A 22,710-nucleotide genomic window follows, 5' to 3' on the forward strand; every position below is an offset into this window, starting at 1 on the left:
AACAGACATCCCCAGGTCCTAATGCCCACCCCCAGTACATAACTGATTCACATGGGGGCGCTGGGTCCTAGTCCCAGCCCATAAGTAATTTATTAATGAACAGCATCACTTGGGGTCATCATTTAAATCACAAGTCTGATTTTAATGTATTATGAGAAGCTAACACTTAAGTGAAATGAAATCTGACTCTGTAAATGAACATTTCTTAAAACACAAACAAAAAAACATATCGGCATCAGCGCAGCCATAAGGACAATGTAATTATTACCAAAAATCCAATATTGTGCATCCCTTCAATATTTATCAAGATCCAAATACATTTCTGAAGTATTTAAGCTTATTGATCATAACTAATTTTTCAGATTTTCTATTAAAATAAATATACTGTATATATATATATATATATATATATATATATATATATATATATATATATATATATATATATATATATATATATATATATATATAATGTCTGTAAAATAAAATGGAATTTTATTTATAAAAATAGAATTTTGTTTATACCGCCCACCCCTAACTTCACCTTGACCTTTAAAAAACTTCACGTGTATCATTCACCTTGATGTCATTGTTGCCCACAGCAATGCCAATCTCAGTCAGATCTTTGAGCAGAGAGGACATCATCTCGGTCACCCTCTTCTTCTGGTGATTGGCCATTTCTTTCAGTTTCTGCAGCTCTGAGTCAATAGATGCCAGGGTGCTCTGAAACACAGCAGGCCAACATTAAAACCACCTTAAGCCAAATATCAAATTTCCTGATTTTTCCTTTACTTTCATGGATTAAAAAGCTTAATATCCATAACACCTAAGGAATATAAAAACAGGATGCTGTGCTTATATACAGTAAAGTCAAATTTGGTAGCCCTACTGTGAATTTGTTTTTCTTTTTAAAAATATTAACCAAATGATGTTCATCACAGCAAGGTATTTTTCACAGTATTTCCCCTCTCTCTCTCTCTCTCTCTCTCTCTCTCTCTCTCTCTCTCTCTGTCTCTCTCTCTCTCTATATATATATATATATATATATATATTTGTTTTTTGATGGCACTTTAAGCTGAATGGCACTTTAAGCTGAATACTAGTGACTTGAAAAATATCTAGTAAAATGTTATGTACATCATGGCAAAGATAAATAAATCAGTTATTAGTTATTAAAACTATTATGTTTAGAAATGTGTTTAAAATATCTTCTCTCCGTTAAACAGAAATTGGGGAATAAAATACATGGGTAGTGGGGGTTGGGATAATAATTCAGGAGGGCTTCAGCTGTATATGAAGGATATAATAATAAAATAATGTTAAAACCGAAACAATGTCAAAATGGCTTGAGCCTGAATACAATTTGCATGACTTTAATAACCACTATAAAAACAATAATTCACCGCAGATTCTGAAAAAAAAAAATTGAAGTACCTGCTGTTCACGTGGCTGCAAAGTGCTCCATCTCAAAGTTTGACAGCTTGATGTTAGCTTTACATTTCTGCCATCTACTTCCTAACACCACCTTTAGAAGTGGTCATTTTAAAGCGAAAGTTCCTAAAACGTATATTATCCTGACATGTTTGGCATAGTTTACAGATACAGGATGATAACTGCACTTGACTTAAATGGCTGAAAGTTAATGAGCTTGAAAATAATAAAATGAAGCTGAAATATAGTTTAACAATAACAACAAACATGAAACAATAAAAAAGTATTACAACATATTTAGTATGGAAGCTAAAACTACAAAGCAACTAACACAAATCCCTGATATTCCAGGACTTAGACCTTAAACCTTTTAAAATTCAATAACAATCTCTGACCCATGGGAACCCTGTAAAACACATACAGCTTTTAACACGCTTACAGATTTCTGACTGAGCTCCTCACTGAGCGCTTCAAACTCCTTGGTTTTGTCCTCCACCTCCTGACTCTTCTGGTCGTAGTTGACAGCGAGCTCCTCCAGGGCCTGCAGCACCTCCTTCACCTCCTCTTTGGACGCTTCGTTCTCCAGCTGCAAACGAGTGAGCTCTGCCTGCAGGTTATCGTGATCTCGACGTGAAGAGGCCAGCAGCTGGAAACAAACCCCACAATCAAGCTAAACGTACAGAGTTTACATCCTCATTTATAGAAGATTCAAGTGATTCACAAACCTCCTCCTGATCCAGCATCTGCTGCTTGAGCTTCTCCACCAGCTGAGACTGCTGATTAATCTCTTCATCCTGGAGAGAAAAGCAACCAGAGTTTGTTTTCTACCTCGATCCACAGTTGAATGTTATAGTGGACTATTACCTTCATGAAAATGCACCATTGTTTTACATAAATAAGTACAGTAAATTAACCATTAATGGTTTTTAAGATCCAGGATCGCAACAACCACAAATAAGAGAAAGAAATCGATTAGGGATGCACAAATATTTGGCAGCCGAAATTTTTCGGCCAGAAGAGTTATCACCGAAACAGTGTCGCAGAAACTGCGACTTGCACAAGCTTGCCTGCGGTGTGTCTATTCGTATTTGCTGCACTTCATCGTGACTTTACTTAATCCGTGATATAACGATCATTACTTGAATTCGTAAATAAAGCAGTAGGCACACAAAATGATCCAGACCATGATGGATGCAGAGAACATGCAGGAAGACTTCTTTCACACTTCACGCGCAAGCAGAGCAGCAGTGGTGCCTGAACAGCGTGTATGGAGAGCAGAATCAGCTTGCAGGCATTTGCCGGTGTGTCTGCCTGAACAACAGCAGTTGCACAGAAAAATCTGTATCTGTCTATTCTATCTAGATACCAGTCTGTTTGTCTGTCTGTCTTATCTATTTGATTGACAGCAAGATGTAGGCCTGTAGTTAAAACAGTATTTATACACTATAGTTATAATATTTTGTCACCTAAGAATGATACGTTTCTATCATTCTTTTTTGTCAAAATTAAGATATTGACATATTCATATTCAATGACAACTTATTTACATGATGGGATGTTTTTTTATAAGTTGTTTACATCTTAAGACTTTTTTTATAAAAGCAAATGTTACACACATACTGTTTGCTATGGGATGCAAAAACATTAAAGCTCAATATCTCAAAATCATTTAGAACCTTATAATTCCAAGGTGACGATTTATACATGATCATAGTGTGCAACTTAAGAAAAACAGATACTAAAATTGTCTTAAAATAGTTTTTTTTAGTTCTCAAACATATATTTGTAACATGTTTTAATCATTTAAGATCATTTGATTATATAGAAGTCAGTTGATATTATCAATGCATTTATTGGGTAAAGTAATATTGCTATAATTAATATTATAATTTCCAGTAATAAGTCCACATCACCAGAAGTGGTAATCCTTTTTTGCATAGTGCTATATAAACATTTCATAATTTGTATTTGATTTATTCTTTGAAAGGTTCATATAAATGTATGCAATCCCTTGATTTAAGTAAGGTTAGTACAGTCAAAGACATAAATACAATGTTACTAATAATTGGCATTATTTATTTCGGTGATCCGATCTTTGGCCTTAGTTGCCTCTTTTTTGGTTTTCGAATTTTCATTTCGTGGCATGCCTAAAATCTGTTATTTTTAACAATTGTGCTTTTGAGGAAATGATCATATTATAGTTAATTATTATTATAGGTAAATAAAACAAAAAATTGTTTTATTACTTTTGTTTCTTGAACTAATACCATTTTTAACTAATACAATAATACATACATTAAACCTTATTTTAATTTTATCTGGTTGCCAAAAAAAAGGAAGGAACAAAAAAAATTATTTTCACAAAAAAAAAACTAAACAAAAATACTAAAAAGTAATAATAGCCAGACCCTATAGTTTTTTTGCAGTTTCGTGTTCGCTGAATCAAATGCAAAAATAGGCGCAAATTTTTGCGATCGTGCAAAAGTAAACGCACAATAGTCGCAAAAAAATGTAAATAATCTAAAAAAACATCAAATTCCAAACCATATGATCAAATTATTTCAGCTTGCAATGAATTGCTTTACATGTCTTAGAAGTTGCATACGCAGCGCACGTGACAAATTTGAGTCTCTCAAAAAATGTCTCACCTGCGCCCTCACAATCCAAACATTCATGAAAGGGGGGGATTGTTTTGCAGCCTGAGCAGTAAGCAGATGCGGACGAAGCGTGAGTGATTTACATGTGAAGGCAATGCAAAATTGCGATTAGACGTACTGTGGTGCAAATTGTGTGTTTGACGCGCTTCAGCCTGCAAAACAGTAAGAGCTAAAACACATTACAGATCAATGCAATGGAGCAGACAGAAAAGCAAGCAGCTGCTGGACGTGACCGAATTTGAAATGCATTATTTTTGCTTTACATGTATGGCTGGTATGATATTTGTGAAATTGATGATATATTTTGCTTTACTCTTTCCCTGCAGTTAATGAGAGAAAACGCTTTCCGGCAACAAGTTTTATGGCAATCCGTGTTTTAGGTCTATTACCCCTAGCGCATGTCCTAAGTGAGGCACCTGATGTTAGATGCTCCGGAGAGTGAAATCTGAGAGAAAGTAGGATCGTGGATAAAAATAAGTGTTATAAAATCTTCCTTTGGCCTAATCCTTACCGTTTCAGATCTGTTTTAAATTTTGTATTGACAAGAGACCAAAATAAAGCTTTATTTTTATGATTTGTGTCATTGTGTCCGTTTCCAAGCATAACATAGTAGACTACCTAATACAATAAGTAGTATATATCATTTGTAATATATTTATAACCTTAAAATTGTCCGCAAATTTCTGGGAATTACCACCACAAAATCAGTCATTTTAATCACAAAAAAATCATGAAAAATTAGGGGGTTTAAATATACACAAAAGTTGAACTACAATGGAAATTCTAACTATTCATAAAAATTATAATTGTGGTCCAATAATACCACAATAACCGGGATACAAATCATTTTCATTACTAAGTGTATGAGTGTGTGTACCTTGTCATCGAGTTGTTTGTAAAGTTTGCCGAGTTCAACTTCACATTTATCCTTCTCGACACCAGTCAGTCGTGTCCCAAGCATTCCTGGCATGGGCGGCATACTTGGTGTGGAGGCAAACTTATCATTATTAATGGTGTTATCCAGTGCCAACACTTCTGCATTAACCTTTTCCTTATCGTACTGCTCTTCTGCTGGTACCGTTTCACCTGCAGAGCACAGAGAGAAAATGTTGAGGAAATGCAGACATGCACCTATCCAAAATATGATGAAATGTTTGAAGAACATTAATTATGTACAATAAACAAATAAGATTAAAATATGCAAACATTTAATAAAGAGTTTTAGACTTTTCAAATGTCACTACATTACCACTACAACACCATTTTATTTATTGTAATTTAAGAGATGCTTGGTATGTGATGGATGTGATGTGAATGCTGATGTAATTATGTAGTGAAACTAAAGATACATTTCTACTTGTGGACATAAAAGAAAGTCAAAGTCAAACCAATCTTATGCAGCATATTTTTAGTAATACAAAATGATGCATTATTTTTTTCTGCCACATTTATTAGAATATTTAGGAAATATTATGTTGTAATTTTGATCTGCTTATACGGGGCCGGGTAGCGGGGGCAGCAGTCTTAGAAGAGAACCCTAGACTTCCCTCTCCCCAGACGCTCCTCCAGGGGGATTACGGGGCGTTCCCAGGCCAGCAAAGAGACATAGTCCCTCCAGCGTGTCTTGGGTCTTCCCCGAGGCCTCCTCCCGGTGGGACATGCCTGGAACAACCTCCCTGGGTAGGCGTCCTGGAGGCATCCATAACAGATGCCCGAGCCACCCCCGCTGACTTCTCTAGATGTGGAGGAGCAGCGGCTCTACTCCGAGCTCCTCCCGGGTTACAAAGCTCCTCACCCTGTCTACCGCCCTGCCACCCTGCGAAGGACACTCATTTTGGCTGCTTTTATCTGAGATCTTGTAATTTCGGTCATGACCCAAAGCTCATGACCATAGGTGAGAGTTTGAACGTAAATTGACTGGTAAAATTGAAAGCTTTGCCTTTCGGCTCAGCTCCTTTACCACAACGAGCCAGTACATCGACCACATTACTGCTGCCGCCCCACCAATCCGCTCGTCAATCTTACGCTCCATCTTTCCCTCACTCGTGAACAAAACCCCAAGATACTTGAACTCCTCCACCTGGGGTAAGGACTTTCCTCCAACCTGAAGGTGGCAAACCCCCTTTTTCCAGTGGAGCACCATGGCCTAGGACTTGGAGGTGCTGATTGTCATCCCAGCCGCATCACACTAGGCAGCAAACCACCCCAGTGCATGTCGAAGGTCCATGTTCGATGAAGCCAACAGAACAACATCGTCTGCAAATAACAAATATGAAATCCTTTGGTCCCCGAACAAGACCCCCTCCAGCCCAAGGCTGCGCTTTGAAATTCTGTCCATAAAATTATGAACAGAACTGGTGATTAAGGGCAGCCCTGCCAAAGCCCAACATGCACTGGAAACAAGTCTGACTTATTGCCGGCAATGCAAACCAAAAGGGAGACAGCCCTTAACAAAGCGCCTCTGACACCATACTCCCACAGCACCCTCAACAGAGTGCCACGAGGGACACGATCAAATGCCTTCTCGGAGTCCACAAAACACATGTGGACGGGTTGGGCATATTCCCATGAACCCTCGAGCACCCAGGTGAGGGTATAGAGCTGGTCCAGTGTGCCACGGCCCTGACAAAAATCGCATTGTTCCTCCTGGATCCTAGGTTTAATCATTGGCTGGATCCTCCTCCCCAGTACCCTGGCAGAAACTTTCCCAGTATCACGTTCTATTCAGATATTTTGTGAATTTTAGATTGTAAATAAATAAAAACTACATTTATAATTATGCTTTGCCAAGCACATCATCTGGACAAAATGAAAAGATGATTTTCTCTCAGTATTCAGATTAAGTCTCAGATTCTCAAATTGTTGCATCATGGCCAAATATTGTCCTATTCTGACATTTCATTGAGATTTATCTATAAGGGCAGCACAATATATCGTTTTAGCATAGATTTAGCTATGAGCGCATCCGCAATAGACACATCGCAAAGATATGCAATGTTGAGTCTGAATTATAGTTGACTAAAAGCTACAGAATTGTATTTAATCACTATATTTGAACGGAATTCATATAATTTATGCCAAAATTGTACTTCAAAGTTTTGTCTTGTTTCTAGTCCAAATATTTACATATCAAAGTGAAAATCAGATTAGGCCACTTACCCCACTGGCAGGCAATTTAGCTTGTTTTAAGGTAAATCTCTTAAATGTGACTTACTACTTCTGATGGTGAAAACAAAGCCAAATTTTTACTTGCAAAAACTGGCAAACTGTCTTGTGAAACGGTATTCATATCAATACTTAAATCGCAGAAAAATAAAATATTCCACATCAATCAGATTTCTCCAATATCCTGCAGCCCTAATATAAATATATATATAGAAATAAAAATGGACACTTGACAATATTGTTAAAACAACAGGCCATTTCTCTGACCATTTCTCCACCGGTTAAGTTCGTTCTCCAACCATGTGATGGTGTTTCGGAGGCTCTTGTTTCGTTCTCTCTCTTTCTCGTATTTCTTCTTCCACTGCTCTGCTGTCAGCTCCACATTGACACACACAGTATTCTTGATAGTCTTAGCTCTGAAAACAGACAAACAAGAGTGTCACACAGTATTTCTCCTCACATTTATCTAGTTTGATTTGCATAAATACATAGAGCTTCGAGCATAAATGCAAACCGAGCAAGCGACAGCCATGACAGGTTTATTTTGCAAGGCAAAAAGAGAAAGTTGCTCAGGTATGAATGCATCTGCTCACCTCTGGCCGAACATAAGAGTAGATTTAGTCTCAGCTTCATTGAATGCGGAAGGAGAGCAGCAGATGACGATGGTGGTCCTGCAGTTTCCACCAAGAGAATCCTGCAAGATTCTTGTCATTTTACTGTCTCTGTATGGGACATAGGTCTAAGAGAGAAACAAAGAGGCGTATAGAATAGCATTAGATCAGCAGACATAAATAAAATTGATACAAGTGTGTAACTGCATTTAGTAAAAATAGCAAAAATACTGTTGTATTGATGTGGTTTAAATACATTGTTCCTGGGTTTAATATTTTGGCTTCACTAAAACCGCTCGTAGCAAAATAGGGCTTTGCAATAACTCGCTCAGCTGGTCCTGAGTTTTACAGCTTTAAACTGTCCTCCCTATGAGAAGAACACAAGGACTGTTGTGCGTTTGACACCACAATACAGATCGCCTACTATCATGTGAGCAACAGTATGTTTCTTGTCATAGTTCCCCCTTCACAAAGTCATTTTTAAACTCTTCATTTAAATGATGGTTTGTAGTTGTTAAAGTATTAAACCTAAGCTCTTAAAAGATTACATACTTTTTTATTACATAGCATACAGTGGTGCACCAAAATGAATTTTACAGATACACCCGAAATGTAAAAATTAGAGATGCACAATACATCAGTGGCCATATGGATATCTGCCATTTTTAATGTTATCATTTTTGGTCCTATATCAAAATTAGGCTGCTATTTTTAAACCGATAAATTGCAAGCATGAGAGAATCTTGCAGGAGTGCGGTAATAAAAGTGTCAAATGACTTAAAAGTACATTACAGTCACACTTTAATTTTAGAACATATGAGCTTGGTTCAGTTCTTAGTGCTTTCCTTTTCATTTTATTTAAAATGTATTTATTTGCCATGTTTGTTAAATACAGTTTTGTCATTTAACTGATTTTTTTATGCAACAGTCAAGTTGCATGTTAATTTACTATGCGAAGAAAAGGAAATCATTTATTATTGGCATGCTGATTTATATGAATACGTCTATATAACCTTACAATTTTAATTTTTTTCTTTTTTCTTTTTACTCTGAGTAGGCTATTGTAAGATCAGTTCACGTTTGATGAAGTTTTTAAAATAAAATCAGTTGTTCACAGTACAAATACAAACAATGTTTAAATATTTATATTTATTAGCTATTATATCGGTTATCTCCCTTCAAATTTCAAGATTTATCTGTATCGGCCAAAAAATCCATATCGGTCCATCCCTAGTAAAAATATATAATAAAATCACATTTTCCTTTGAATCAGTCAACAATATTTAATAAAATGCACTTGTCTTTTTTTCTTTCTATAAGACATACAATATTTCTCCTTTATGTTTCTCTCTGCTGTGAACTATAATCATAAAGAGTGACAGGTTGTAATTAAGCTAGTCTCAAAACGCATTTATTTAAAAAAGACACCACCAACTGGTTTTGATCAAAAAATGTATATAAAATGTATTTATTTAATTATTTAACCAGGAATGTCCCACTGAGATACAATATCTCTTCTACCAAGGAGTCCTGGTCAAGACAAGCAACATAGGACAGAGTTACAAAAAATAAATATTAGAAAACTTAAGACACAAACAAAAATAGTATAAATCATAGTTAATTGTTAAAACATGTGCACTGTTCTTTAAAATACTTTTATATAGAGCAATAGATGGTTAGGATTTAATTTGTAGTATAACTGGAAGTTCATTCCGTACATATGGAGCATACTTAGAGAACACAGATAGACCTAACTCTGTGTGGAAAAAAATGGCATCTTAAGTTAGAGTATATCTGCTGATCTGGTATTATAAGTACTGGAACAGTACTCCAACAAACTACATATGTACTCTGGTAATTTACCCACTACAGCTTTAAAAATAAAGCTATGATATGTCGTTTTCTCCTTGACTGTAATGAAGTCCATTCTGTCATTTTATATAGGCTACAGTGATGTGTGTATGCACTTAAAACAGTGACAAATTGTAAGGCACTATGATAAACAATATTAAATTTTTTATTAAAGATTCAGAGAGAGGGGTGCATATAAAGTATATCTATATATCAAAACTGACCCTTTGTTTTATATCTAAAGCTATAACAGTCATTGTTCTTATTATTTAGAATAAGAAATATGTCATAAATAATTTCAGTGAAGTTTAATTCATTAAATGCAAGTTAATTAAATATCAGCACCTTGGTCAACCACAATAGTTCTGGCAGGAAAAGAAAATTGACTAATTATACCATATTATCTCACATTATCTTAAATGATATTAAATTATGCACTAATTATGCTATATTGCATTGACCTTTGGTTATGCTCAAGCATCATTATTGGTCTCTAATTAACAGCAGCAATACTGAATGGGAAGTTAAAGTGACTCTCTGAACAGAGCTCTTAAAGGCCAGCCTCACAGCTCCAGGAGCTAAATGCTAGAAAACAAAGAGAGCACAGAAGTGATTTAAAGCTTTTGTGCGTGTGTACGTGACTCACCGAGCCCTCGGCTAAGGCCGATATCACGTTGCCCAGAGATGAGAGAGACTTGTTGATGTTTTTGGCTTCATCCAGCACAGCGCCTTCAGCTCCTGTTTTACTGACCTGTGAGAAAAAGCAAGAGTTCAACACACCAGGCTCAGGTTTTAATGAACTACAAAACAAAAGTTCAACACACACACCTTCTCACTGCCTGCCAAGTCGACCAGGTAGAGTTTCCCACTGAGCTTCTGTTCTGTCTGTGTGTTCTCCTGCTTGACGTTGATCAGGAAGATACTGTGACTCCTGGAGCTGTGTTCATTCATGTCTGAGACACACACACACACACACACACACACACACACATTACAACTAAATCTACATTTCACAGTCTATTTCAATCTTCCGTTCAAAAGGTTACATAAAAGATGAAGAGGTTACTGTTTCCTAACACAATCTATTTATTGATGGATACATTTTATTTTTTATTGAATGTAGCTAGATTTCAATCGTAATCGTAAGCATATTTATTTATGTTATATTATAATATTTTTATTGATGCTTTAATGTCATATCAGCAGCATTGGCAATAAATATTCCATACATTATTTTACAATCATAGCAGCTTCTCAATAAACAAGCATTAAACAAAAAAACAGAGAGATAACAACAGTGATCAAAGATCATAAAAGATCTTTCAATTTAGTCTACGATAAATATTCAAAATTCCTCCAGGAGAAATTAACTTTAAACATTTACTTGAAAAAAGGTCTGCAAAAAATGTTCTCTAATATATTTTAAAAACACATTCTATTAAAATATGCTTTGGTCAAAATATTCTTGTACAACTCACAAATTGGTTGATATTATATTATAATATGAATAAATATTTATAAATATACAGATGAAGTCAGAATTATTAGCCCCCCTGTTTATTTTTCTTTCTACATTTCTAATCATAGTAGTTTTAATAACTCATCTCTAATAACTGATTTCTCTTATCTTTGCCATGATGACAGTGAATAATATTTAACTAGATATTTTTCAAGACACTTCTATACAGCTTAAAGTGACATTTAAAGGCTTGACTAGGTTAATTAGGTTAACTAGGCAGGTTAGGGTAATTAGGAAAGTTATTGTTTAATGATGGTTTGTTTTGTAGACTATTGAAAAAATATATAGCTTAAAGGGACTAATAATTTTGACCTTAAAATGATGTTTAAAAAATTAAAAACAGCTTTTATTCTAGCCAAAATATAACAACTAAGACTTTCCCCAGAAGAATTTTTTTTATTATCGGACATACTGTGAAAATTTCCTTGCTCTGGTAAACATAATTTGGGAAATATTAAAAACAAAAACAAAAAACAAAGGAGCTAAAAATTCTGAGTTCAACTGTATATCTATATTATTTTGCAGAGATTTAGTGATATGACATTTATATTATATACTATATATATTTATTCTCCTTTGGTGTGTGTATTCGTACTTGTCACAGCTACATGTCTGTTGGATTTGCCCTCGTCAATAGTGTCCATCACTTCTTCTGGACTGCAAACAAACCGTTCAGTGCAACCCTAAACCAGAAATACAACAAACGTCTTATAATCTGCAGATCAGCAGCAATTATCACTTTGAGATTTTAATGGGACATCAGGTTTGAGAAACTCACCTTGACATAAGGAACCCTGTTTTTATCTTCGTGTACAGATAAATTAGTCTTTGAAACTGTAAGAGAAGGAGAGAAAATTCTGTTATAAGAAAAGCAGCTTCATATTTCTACAACCTTTTGACAATCCACTTCAAAGCATCTTATTGATGATTAGATCAAGTGCTGATGTGAGTTTCAAAGGTCCATTCATACAAAGGATGGCTATAGCTATGCAAACTTAACTGTTGTAATACTGTTAGAATATTGAATAAGAAAATAAATGAAATCACTTTCAGAAACAATTTTCAAAGCGGATGAATGATAACATGTACAGCCAATAAGAACACATTCTGCTTAAGAGCTTGAGCATTTAATTATTTACATTATCGAACATTATCATGCTTGGGTGGGCATTCATTTTTTAATTTTATTGCAGTTCTTGGTGTGAATGTGCATTAAAACATCGACCACACTCACCATCCAACAAATCCCGAATCTTATCCAGATAAATTTCAAAATATGACACCTGCCAAGGTAAAACACACCCTCAATATAACAGATGCACAATTGTTTAAAGTCTGAAGTGACAATGAAATAACAAACCATCCATGAATAGGAAGAAAGAGTGAATAAGACTCAGACTCACTTTAATGTGAAACTCCAGGTTTTCATCCATAGAGTAAATGTAGTTAAAGATGTCTTGCACTATTCTGGGAATAATTCCCATACCATCTGTATCATGGAGATTTCCCTAAAAAATAACCACGAAAAGTCAGAAAAGTGAAAAGAAACTAACTATTTAACTACATTTTGAGCCTTTATTTTGATTAGTAAATGCTGCAGTTTAAAAGTTTCTTTGTGTGTGTGTGTGTGTGTGTGTGTGTGTGTGTGTGTGTGTGTGTGTGTATTTTAGCAGATTAGAAAGCCATTTAAATATTATTGCAAACTTAAATAGTTTACTATTTCCATATATATTTATTTTCTGTAATGCAAAGCTGAATATTCAGCAATGTTATGTATTACGATGTTTAAAAACAGTTTTTTTTTGTTCTTATTATTATATTATTATAAGTGAAAATGGCTGTTCTGCTTAATAAAGTGTTGAAAGTGGGTTTTTTTCAGGGACCGCTGAACTTAATTTGATTAAAATTTACTTAAAATAAATATTCTGCAACATATTTATTGACATTTTAAATACATTTAATGCTTTGTTGATGAAAAACTATTAAGTACTTTCAGAGTTCTAAATGACCTTAAACTTTGAATGACAGCATTTTCTAAACATCTAAACTTAAGCCTCAATCCGGTTAAATGTTTTCACTAACATTGACTTTCAGTGTAAAGCTACTTTGAGACAACTGAAATGTGTAAAGTTCAATATACAAAATGTGATTATGGTCACTTCAAAGCAGATGGACTATAACAGAAATCCAATACATTTAACTCTAGAAGCAGCAATTCACTGTCAATTATCTCTAAACATGGTGCAATTTTACACTTGAGACTAAAAGGTCATCCAAATATAAAAAATATAATAACACGTAATAACATACCTTACGTGTAGGCAAGTATATGTAAATGTTTTTGCACAGATTTTCACTTTATTTTAGCCAATTGAACATCAATTCTCACCCACCTCCATTGTGTGTGTTTTGCCTGAGGACGTCTGACCATAGGCAAAAATGGTTCCGTTATATCCAGCAAGTACATCTGTGGAAACAGCCGTGTTTTAAAAATTATTGAAGGTTTTATTTTGACTGAGAGGTCTATCAACCGAACTTTTGCATCTACCTTTGACGATCTGTTGAGCGCAGGCTGTGTACACCTGCTCCTGTGTCGTGTTGGACTGGAAAACTCTGTCAAACACATACGGCTTACCCTGAGAAAAACAAAACACGGTTCAATGGTACATTCAATCATTGAATTCTAATCTGTATGGTTGATTAATAACACCAGCATGAATACAATTGGCTAATTAGCAAATAATCCTGTATCAAAGGTATCATTTGAAGGTAATACTATGATTAATGTTGCATGATACATTTCTATCATAACCCATCACTACTGTATCATTTATCAGCTATTGTGTTTTGTGGAACTCTATGCATTTATGCTGACCACACCACATTGAGGGTGAATGGATTTTAAAGGCACAGTAAGTAATTTCACCCCTAGAAGGCGAATGTTCAAAACAAACAAAGGTGTATTTTGATGACGCAGTGTGATACCATGGGAGTTGTCATCTTCATTATATCACACAAAAATCATGTTAATGGATGAGCTAAAGTATTGAAAACCTATTATCATGATAGTACGAAGCAGTTTCTGATGAGAGACGAGTACAACGCAACACAAAAGTTGTGAGCATTTATAAATTCACAGTCTAAAAAAATAAAAATAAAATAAAATGTTGGTTCTGTTATGATGCTGCTCTGCGTGCAGTCTAAAAAACCACAACATGTAGACCAGTGGTGGGAAAACTTTCTAGACCCAAGGGCCACATCAAGTTTTGCAAACCAAGTGAAGGGCCACACGTCAAGCCCTTCAAAAAAATAACTTCTTTATATTGGCAGTATGCATGGAACATGTAATATCGGACAGAAACGCGTCACATTTAAAGGGCACCTAGGTTACCCCTTTTTTCAGATTTAATACAAGTCTTTTGCGTCTCTAGAATGTGTATATAAAGTTTCAGATCAAAATACCCATCAGATTTTTCATTATACCTTTAACAAGATGCTGTTTTATACTGATTTCCAGCAGGGGGTGGTTTTGTCATACTGCGCCTTTAAGACGAGTCTTTCCCGCCCACTATTTCTACATGCCTCCTCCCTCAGCTGCGTCAGACAACAGACAGACTTAAAGGAAGAAGGTCTCACGTAGCGTTTGTGAGATACTACAGTAAGAACAAACCTTTACTAATCAGTATTGTGAAGTTGCATTGATGAGTCACACACAATATCGTTACAAAGTTAACGCGCGCGCCCGTGCACGCACACACACACACACACACACACACACACACACACACACACACACACACACACACACACACACACACACACACACACACACACACACACACACACAGGCACCATAGTTTGCACATCTCGATATAGACCATTTTGAGGGATGTAAACAATAACAATGGTCCTAACGGATTTCCCGTTTTACATTTAATTTAATTTTCATGGCTCCCAAGAATCCTAAAAGGTCCACATATTGATAAATAACGTTATGAAAGCTGTTTTAACGTTGAGATATGATTGAATTGTCTCTTGTTACAGTTATTAAACAAGTTTGACAACAAGCAGGAAATGTTCAAGAGCCAATGGCATCACCACATTGAAATGGTCTATTAAAGCATCTTTGGGGTTGCCCTGTTTTCTGTATAAACCAAACTGGAAATCTTAGTGGTATGGCGTCATTGTAGAGCTGCATGATTCTGGCTAAAATGAGAATCACAATTTTTTTGCTTAAAATCAAGATCACGATTTTCTCACAATTCTACAGATGTAAAATAAAGATTAATACGAGTAGCCTTTTATTATTGTTATTTCTCAAACATATGGTAAAACAATAATATATGTAGGCCAACTGTTATTTTGAATAGACTTTGAATGGTGGACTTGAACAGACTTTAAATTTGTCCTGGTCATTAATGCACGGTAAAGTGAAGACATCAGATTGCAACTATTCATAATTCTGATGTTGAATTATTATGTTTGAGACATATGCTTGCAATCTGTCATTGACATCATTATCAGAAAATTTTTTCTACTGGTAAAATCAGACATTTGTCATTATCAGATTCCCTCTACCACTATATTTAACATTTTATAGGCTAAAGTAGTTATACTGACACTGTTAAATATTTATTCTCATGCACAACACTGTTGGCTATGAAAGAAAAACATATTAAATGCTCATCGCTATCATTACTCTAGAGTGTGATATGATAATTTCAATAATGTGCCCACTTTTGGTTTCACTTGACTGCTAAGTGTAGTTCATACATCCCGCGCGGCTCCCAAACGATCACTCTGTGCCACAAACTGAATGTTATTTAAAACTGTATTACCCTTTAGTCACAGCCTATGCAGGTTCTGTACACTAAAGTAGACATGCCTGCCCACTAGGGTTGGGCATCTAAGCTATAATGCCGATTCGATACGCATCTCGATACAAAGAATACGATCCGATATATTAGCGATACATTTGTGACATATTGCGATGCAACACGATACGATTCACACCCATATCACGATACGATGCGATAATTCAGCACTAACTAATTAGATCAAGTTTATGAGATTATGTGAAAGAGGATGCTGTGCCATTGAATGAGTTTGATTATTTATTAATCAAGCAAAATCAAGACTTTTTTTTTACAAACTTTTCTCTCAGAGCCAGAGTGTCAGTTTACAGTAGAGGGCCATTTTAGAACATATAGCACATATTATTTAAGTATTTTCAAGATAAACAGAATGTATGAGTGCAATATATATTAAAATATGTATATTTGCACTCTTTCAACATAAAGGTTGAGCATTGCACAACAAGAATTGTGATTTAACTTTTCAACTATGAAAACAAGTTTTACAAAGATATTTTGCCACTGAATATTAAAAACTTAAGGTCGTGAACTAGCAGTGTTATGTTGCTTTGAAACATCACCGTCACTGTAAACGACAGGCTAATAAAAATATAATTAAATACAAATTAACAGGAGGAGGTATTTAAAACCTTCGTTCTCCGTGACACTAGGCTGAATATCTTTGCAGATGAACAATGCAATAACATCCGTTTTTGGCGTAGAGCGCACAAAACTGTTGCGCATGGAAAAAAACTTGCAGTGCTTTTCTCACCACTTTTGGAGCTGGTAGCTACAGTTGAAGCAGTGCAGGAAGCCGGGGATGCAGGAACACTGGAAGATGCTTCCAAAACAACACCGTGGCGCCACTTCAAGTGAGATTTCAGATTAGTCGTACTGCTGCCCGTGTATTTTACAGATGCGCGGCACATTTTGCAAATTGCATCTGTCCTGTCAAGTCATCCATCCTTAAATCCATAATGTTGCCATACTTTAGATTTAGATCTCAGTGGGGAATAAAATGTTTGTTTTGCTTCTCGCGCTTTCTGAGGGTGCACCACTAGCTTCATCCGCACACCTGATACACTGAGTTGTAGTGTAAGTGTACACATCCGCAAGTTCGTTGCTAAGTCATACTTTATGTAGGTCGATTAAATTATCCGCCAAAAACAGGTTGACAACACTTGTTAATAAATAAAAAATACATTCTATATTAAAAATATAAGTTGTATCTTGGAAAAACCGATGCATCTCGCAAAAACCGATGCATCTCAATTTGCTTCCAAAATTTCATTCATCCTCTGCTGCTCTACCGATGCACTCGCATCGTGCACGCGCATGACCGCGTATCGATACATATCGGTTAATTTTCCCATCCCTACTGCCCACCCTCTCTGTGGTAACAGCTCACATAATGTATGATTTTGCGACCGCGAATACATCATTACATGAAGACAGAAATGACATTTTCAGGTGAATTATACCTTATAAATACAGTATGTGACTCTTTCAACACCATTTGGAGGTGTCCATGTTGCTGAACAAAGTATGTGATTGTGAAGACTTGTGCGGTCGCCTTTGCTTCTCTCCAGAACTTGAAAATATGATTGGCAGAATCGTAGAAATGCTGGATTAAAATCGTCTAGGGGGTCGAATCGAGATCGCAATCTTTTTTCGATTAATCATGCAGCTCTGTCATTGGCTAGTCAAAAATGTTTTTCTCTGGATTTGAGTGTTTTTTTAATGAAAAATTTTCCATATTAGCTTTTAACAAACACAAAGACCATCCAGTTGTGAGGTGATGGTGGCTTGATGGATAAAGATCTGTGCTGCCAACACAAAGACTGCAGATTCAGCTTCAGCTAAAGTGCAAAATGAGCAAGAACGATGCCAACTCTTGGGCTTTAAACTATGAGCTCTCCTCCATGGGCTCAGGGCTGACGGGAAGACAATAAAGGATCTTATAACATAAACCTTTTAGAGACTTCTGATCAATTTCAACATACTTATGAGCAAAAGAATGTGCACCCGAAGATATCTTAAGTCTGTGTCAGCATTTAATTCAACTCACAAGAGTAATTTTACTTAAAAAAGAAATTGAATGCAATTAATGTACGAGTATAATGTTTCAAAGACCCCAAATTATGGGTGAAATAATGTTTAGGATTAAGTAAAGCATCATTTAATGTAAAAAAAAAAAAAAAAACTCTAAAAATACTTGCACCCAAGACAAAAAAAAACAATACATGGTCATGCTAAATTTCATTACATGATTAAACATTTCTCACTTTCAAATGGGTAAAACCTTGTGGTTTAGGGAACAGAGGCAAAGTTTAAAATGACAGTAAAATAACTGAGTAGTCATTGGCTGCACAACGACCCTTAAACAGTTTTCTATAAGTCACTGCAATATTCTTGTTCTAAACCTGCTTGAAAGTGCTTTTTGGCAGATAAACTACTGAAATACTCAATTACATTTTATCGAGTATCTTGTGTAAATCATTATATTTTTGTGTATCAGCCTTTTGTTTTCGATTCTTGAAAACGGCTTTTGTCTTTGACCCACACACCCATATCAGATGACTGATATTAAGGAGAAGATTAATGAGCACCACGCCATTCATCACACCGTGCAGTCAGACAAGGAGGCAACAATTTACATTAATTCTCTCACCTTTTTCTTAGTTTAATCTTTGACTACAGCCTTATTTAATGATATCTGTGCAATGTCAAAAATCATTAGTCTGCAAATGTTGTAACTATCACTACTGTTGCTTATCAGACCTTGAATTGCATATCATTACTGTGACAAGAGGCAGCCTGAGTATTTAATCATCTGTTAATGACATACTTGTTATTCATATTTTAAAATGCTCATCACTTCATTAACTAAATGAACTCGAAACAAGCAACAAATGAAATTGCGTTATTATCAATCAAAATTGCACCATATGATAAAAAAACTAACTCCCTAAAACATCAAGGCGAATTACTTAAATGACTGTCTTCAGCAGTCCAAAGTCTCGAGGCAATGAGAGAGAAAATATAATGTTTAACAGCTTTGACAAGCTGGCCACCGGTTTACAGTCGTTAAGCCACTTTTGCTTTAGCAGCAAGTCTCAAGGCAGCTGAAATGTGCAGATTTTACATATTGACAAAGGAGGAGGCTCTAATGCCAGCGTGGGAACACTACTGACTGTCAATAACAGCATGTTCAATATATATTTCTTCCTTCTTAAAGATTCCCATTCAGCATAGTACAATATATTGTTATTTAATGCCATGTCAGCATCTTAGGTATTTTTATGACAAAAACTGACCCTTTTTTTTGATTAAATTAAACCAAAAACCAACAAGTTGCATTACAAAATATGTTTTACATTAACATATGATTCATTCTAAAAAACGTTTCTTCCTTAGTGGCAAAGATGTGTGTAGATTTAAAATGACAACAAAGTAATATTTCAGGGTGCACTGTGGTTATTGAATGCCATCAAATTTTTTTTTGTAAGTATGACAAAACTTTTAGTAAATACATTCACATTCCATGAAATTTAAAAGTGTTTTTAGTGTCGGTGCCATTGGTGTAGTGGTTAGTGCGATCCTGTGCCGATCCTTCCCTTCTCTCTGCTCCCCATGCTTTCCTGTCAATTCTCTCTACTGTCCTATCAAAAATAAAAGTGAAACCCCGAAAAAATAATTACAAAAAAAAAGTGTTTTTAGTAAATAAAGGAAAAAAAAGGGCTGTTCAATATATCGTTTCAGCATCGATATCGTAGTGTGATTGTTCAAAATAGTCACATCGCGAATATATGGGATGTTGAGAGCGGAGTGTAATTTATCATTTCGCGGGTGTTTTTTTTTGAGGGCTGTGACTGCGTGAGGATTTCAACATAATCTAGGTTTAGGAAACTGTACTGTTTTTAACTTTGACAAATTAAAAAATATATGCTTATTTTAATTGTTTATAAAACAAACAGTATTATTCAACATTTGATTATTCAATTACTGTATAGATGAATACAGTTCAACTTCTCGAACAATAATAAAATACTGCTTATTTAATTTGTATCTTCTTTAAATAGATTTTATCTATGCCTATAGATTGTTTCTTATATTTTATGCATATGCACTCCCCTACAGAATCGTAACAAACTATTTTTGCAAATAGTTTTGCAACCAATCTAGTGAAATTAATTTTGCAATACATATTGCTGAATATTTTTTTATAAATAAATAAAATAAAAATTAATAAATTATAAAAAAAAGCGCAATGTAAAATTTTTCTAATATCGCACAGCTGTAGTAAAAATGTAAAAATACATGATGATCATTATTTTTTATTCAGAAAAAATAAATTAAACTGAACAAAATTTAACAAAGAAAAAAAGTAAAGCTGTATTACTTATATATTACAGCTGCATGACATTGGAAAAATCTAACATTGCAATATTTTTTCATTTTGCAATATGAATGCATGTTCACCAGATCACTTAATATCTCTTTTTGAAAAGAATTGATAACGTTAGATTGACTGGGACGATTCTGCAGTGAGAGTACATGTCTATAAAATCTAATAAACAACCTTAAACAACAAATAAACTTTTTGGGGTCCCCCAACACATTTTTGTTGTTGTCTGAGCTATTTACAGTGCTTTTCTGTATTTGCATGAGTTGTGAGTATATTCATGCTTGTGTTTGGTCAGAGATTGATGAATTAATGTTTACTATTTTGCATCTCAACAATCTATATATAATATATAATATCTATATCTATATATAATCTAGATAAACAATCTATAAACTTTTTGGGGTCTCTTGACACATTTTCCTTGTAGTCTGTTCTATTTGCAGTGCATTTTTGTATTTGCATGTGTTGTGGAGATTTTCATGCATAACAATGTAGAAATATAATCAAGAAAAAAATATAATTAAAATAGAGTTTATCATATCTGGAAGTTTTATTCATTTATTTTTATTGTATTAAGATGCACCTCTTTTGTATATTCCTTCTTTTAGATGTTGCCAAGCCTCTCAAGTTAAATGATAACATATAGACTGAACAAATATGGTACACTCTGTTTTCTCAGTTCTCACTGTTAGCTCAGAAACTCTGGAATTATATATTTTATTTTTATGTTTTTCTTTTCTTTCAATGCTGTGGTTGTGGTAGGGGTAATGTAATGCTTTAAATTATAAATGCAAAAAACTCAATAAATAAATATAAAAAAAAAGAAATCATGTCCCGAGTCTAAAAGCATTCAAGTACAGTAACTGAATGATGAAAATAAAAATAATTCAATACAATTAATAGTAGTTCACAAATGGTGCAATTTCTTATACCTCGATTCTTTTAAAGTCATTTTATAAGTACAGGGATTAAAAAAACGCATGCAAATGATCAATAATACAAACTCAACATTGCATATGCTGCAATCTTACAATTGCGAATGATCACATTGCGATATCGATGTTGAAATTATATATTGTGCAGCCCTAATATATTTATTTATTTCTAGATGATTGAGATTCTCTCACACCATGGCTTAAATTTAATCTCATATATTTTGGCTAAATACAATGCTGATACAGAACTGAGGCCCGTCTCCTCTAGAAGAGGAAAATTCCCCAGAGTTCTAATCGAGGCACTTTCTTAGCTAACTAACTATTTTCTCGTCTCATTTTCTCCCTAGTCCCAGGGGCTGCACAGGGTGGAGCACACTCTATTTCCACAGCATTATCTCACCTTCCTCCAACCCTAACACACACACACACACACACTCTGTTTCAGTTAAATTATTGTGGACAAGCCTGAAGCGGTCTTCAACTCCTGGGCATTCTCTCACATTATCTTCATACTCAGAGGAGGACTATTAAGAGAGCAAGTACTGAACAAAAACAAACATATCCGTTTCAAAGCCGGTCTTTCAGGAACGCTGTAACCAGACAGGAATTCTTGACCCAGAAAATCATAAAAGATTTTGCGAAATTGAACAGGACATACAAGAAAAACTGCTCACTGAAATCATTATTTGCACATAAAGGGATGGTGGTCACCTGTAAGATTAGGGCAGGTTGCCACACGGCATGTTTGCTTTCAACGCCATTCATCATGTAATAGTTTAGTCAGCCATAAAAAAACACACATCTGAGTTTATGGGCTGATGTTTGAACTGGCTTTAAAGATAATCAAAGCATAGCAACAATGACTAATCAATTCCCCACCCATTACTACACCTATATCCTAGTGCGACTTTGAGAATCAGGTTTCTCACAGTGCACATACAGATTATACCAGCAAGATCAGAATCTCTTACTGATTATTTATTATACATTTCTATAAAAATGATGAAAGTTACATTGTTTTTTATGTTCAAATCTGCTTGCTTTAAAGCAATCGACTGTATAACGTTTCATATAAATAAATATGACATGGGTGAGTCCTGAACTGCAGAACAATTATCAGATGCTCCCTATAACTAAACTTTTCCCACAGCTGCCATTTAAGTTGCATGACTTTTATTGTTTGTTAGGTTTTTTTGTTAGTCAACTGAAAATCTACAGTAGTAGATATCTATAGTTCCATATGTTAACTCAAAGTATGTATTTTGAAGTTATTTTTACCT

General features: G+C 34.9%; 2 protein-coding genes across 7 annotated transcripts in view; one reads left to right on the top strand and one right to left on the bottom strand.

Moving 5' to 3' along the window:
* Nucleotides 1-22,710, top strand: part of LOC147846472 (uncharacterized) — a 563,173-nt gene that overhangs the window by 279,955 nt on the left and 260,508 nt on the right. The window lies entirely within an intron of this gene.
* The window catches only part of kif5ba (kinesin family member 5B, a), a 35,498-nt gene that overhangs the window by 11,530 nt on the left and 1,258 nt on the right, over nucleotides 1-22,710 (bottom strand). For all 6 annotated transcript variants that reach the window (XR_015478892.1, XR_015478893.1, XR_015478891.1 and 3 more), the window contains exons 2-15: nucleotides 13,783-13,870; nucleotides 13,628-13,701; nucleotides 12,638-12,742; nucleotides 12,469-12,517; nucleotides 12,013-12,068; nucleotides 11,830-11,917; nucleotides 10,544-10,668; nucleotides 10,362-10,466; nucleotides 7,847-7,992; nucleotides 7,521-7,669; nucleotides 4,966-5,174; nucleotides 2,157-2,225; nucleotides 1,871-2,077; nucleotides 580-723 (exon numbers count right to left, since the gene is read on the bottom strand). Coding sequence is in view for 3 of the 6 variants with exons in the window: in XM_087241325.1 (XP_087097451.1) it covers nucleotides 580-723; nucleotides 1,871-2,077; nucleotides 2,157-2,225; nucleotides 4,966-5,174; nucleotides 7,521-7,669; nucleotides 7,847-7,992; nucleotides 10,362-10,466; nucleotides 10,544-10,668; nucleotides 11,830-11,917; nucleotides 12,013-12,068; nucleotides 12,469-12,517; nucleotides 12,638-12,742; nucleotides 13,628-13,701; nucleotides 13,783-13,870 (1,614 nt within the window). In the remaining 3 variants the exon portion in view is untranslated. The remainder of the gene's footprint in view (nucleotides 1-579; nucleotides 724-1,870; nucleotides 2,078-2,156; nucleotides 2,226-4,965; nucleotides 5,175-7,520; nucleotides 7,670-7,846; nucleotides 7,993-10,361; nucleotides 10,467-10,543; nucleotides 10,669-11,829; nucleotides 11,918-12,012; nucleotides 12,069-12,468; nucleotides 12,518-12,637; nucleotides 12,743-13,627; nucleotides 13,702-13,782; nucleotides 13,871-22,710) is intronic.

This window comes from Danio rerio, chromosome 2, assembly GCF_052040795.2.
Source record: "Danio rerio strain M-AB ecotype USA chromosome 2, GRCz13ab, whole genome shotgun sequence".
Lineage (NCBI taxonomy): Eukaryota > Metazoa > Chordata > Actinopteri > Cypriniformes > Danionidae > Danio > Danio rerio.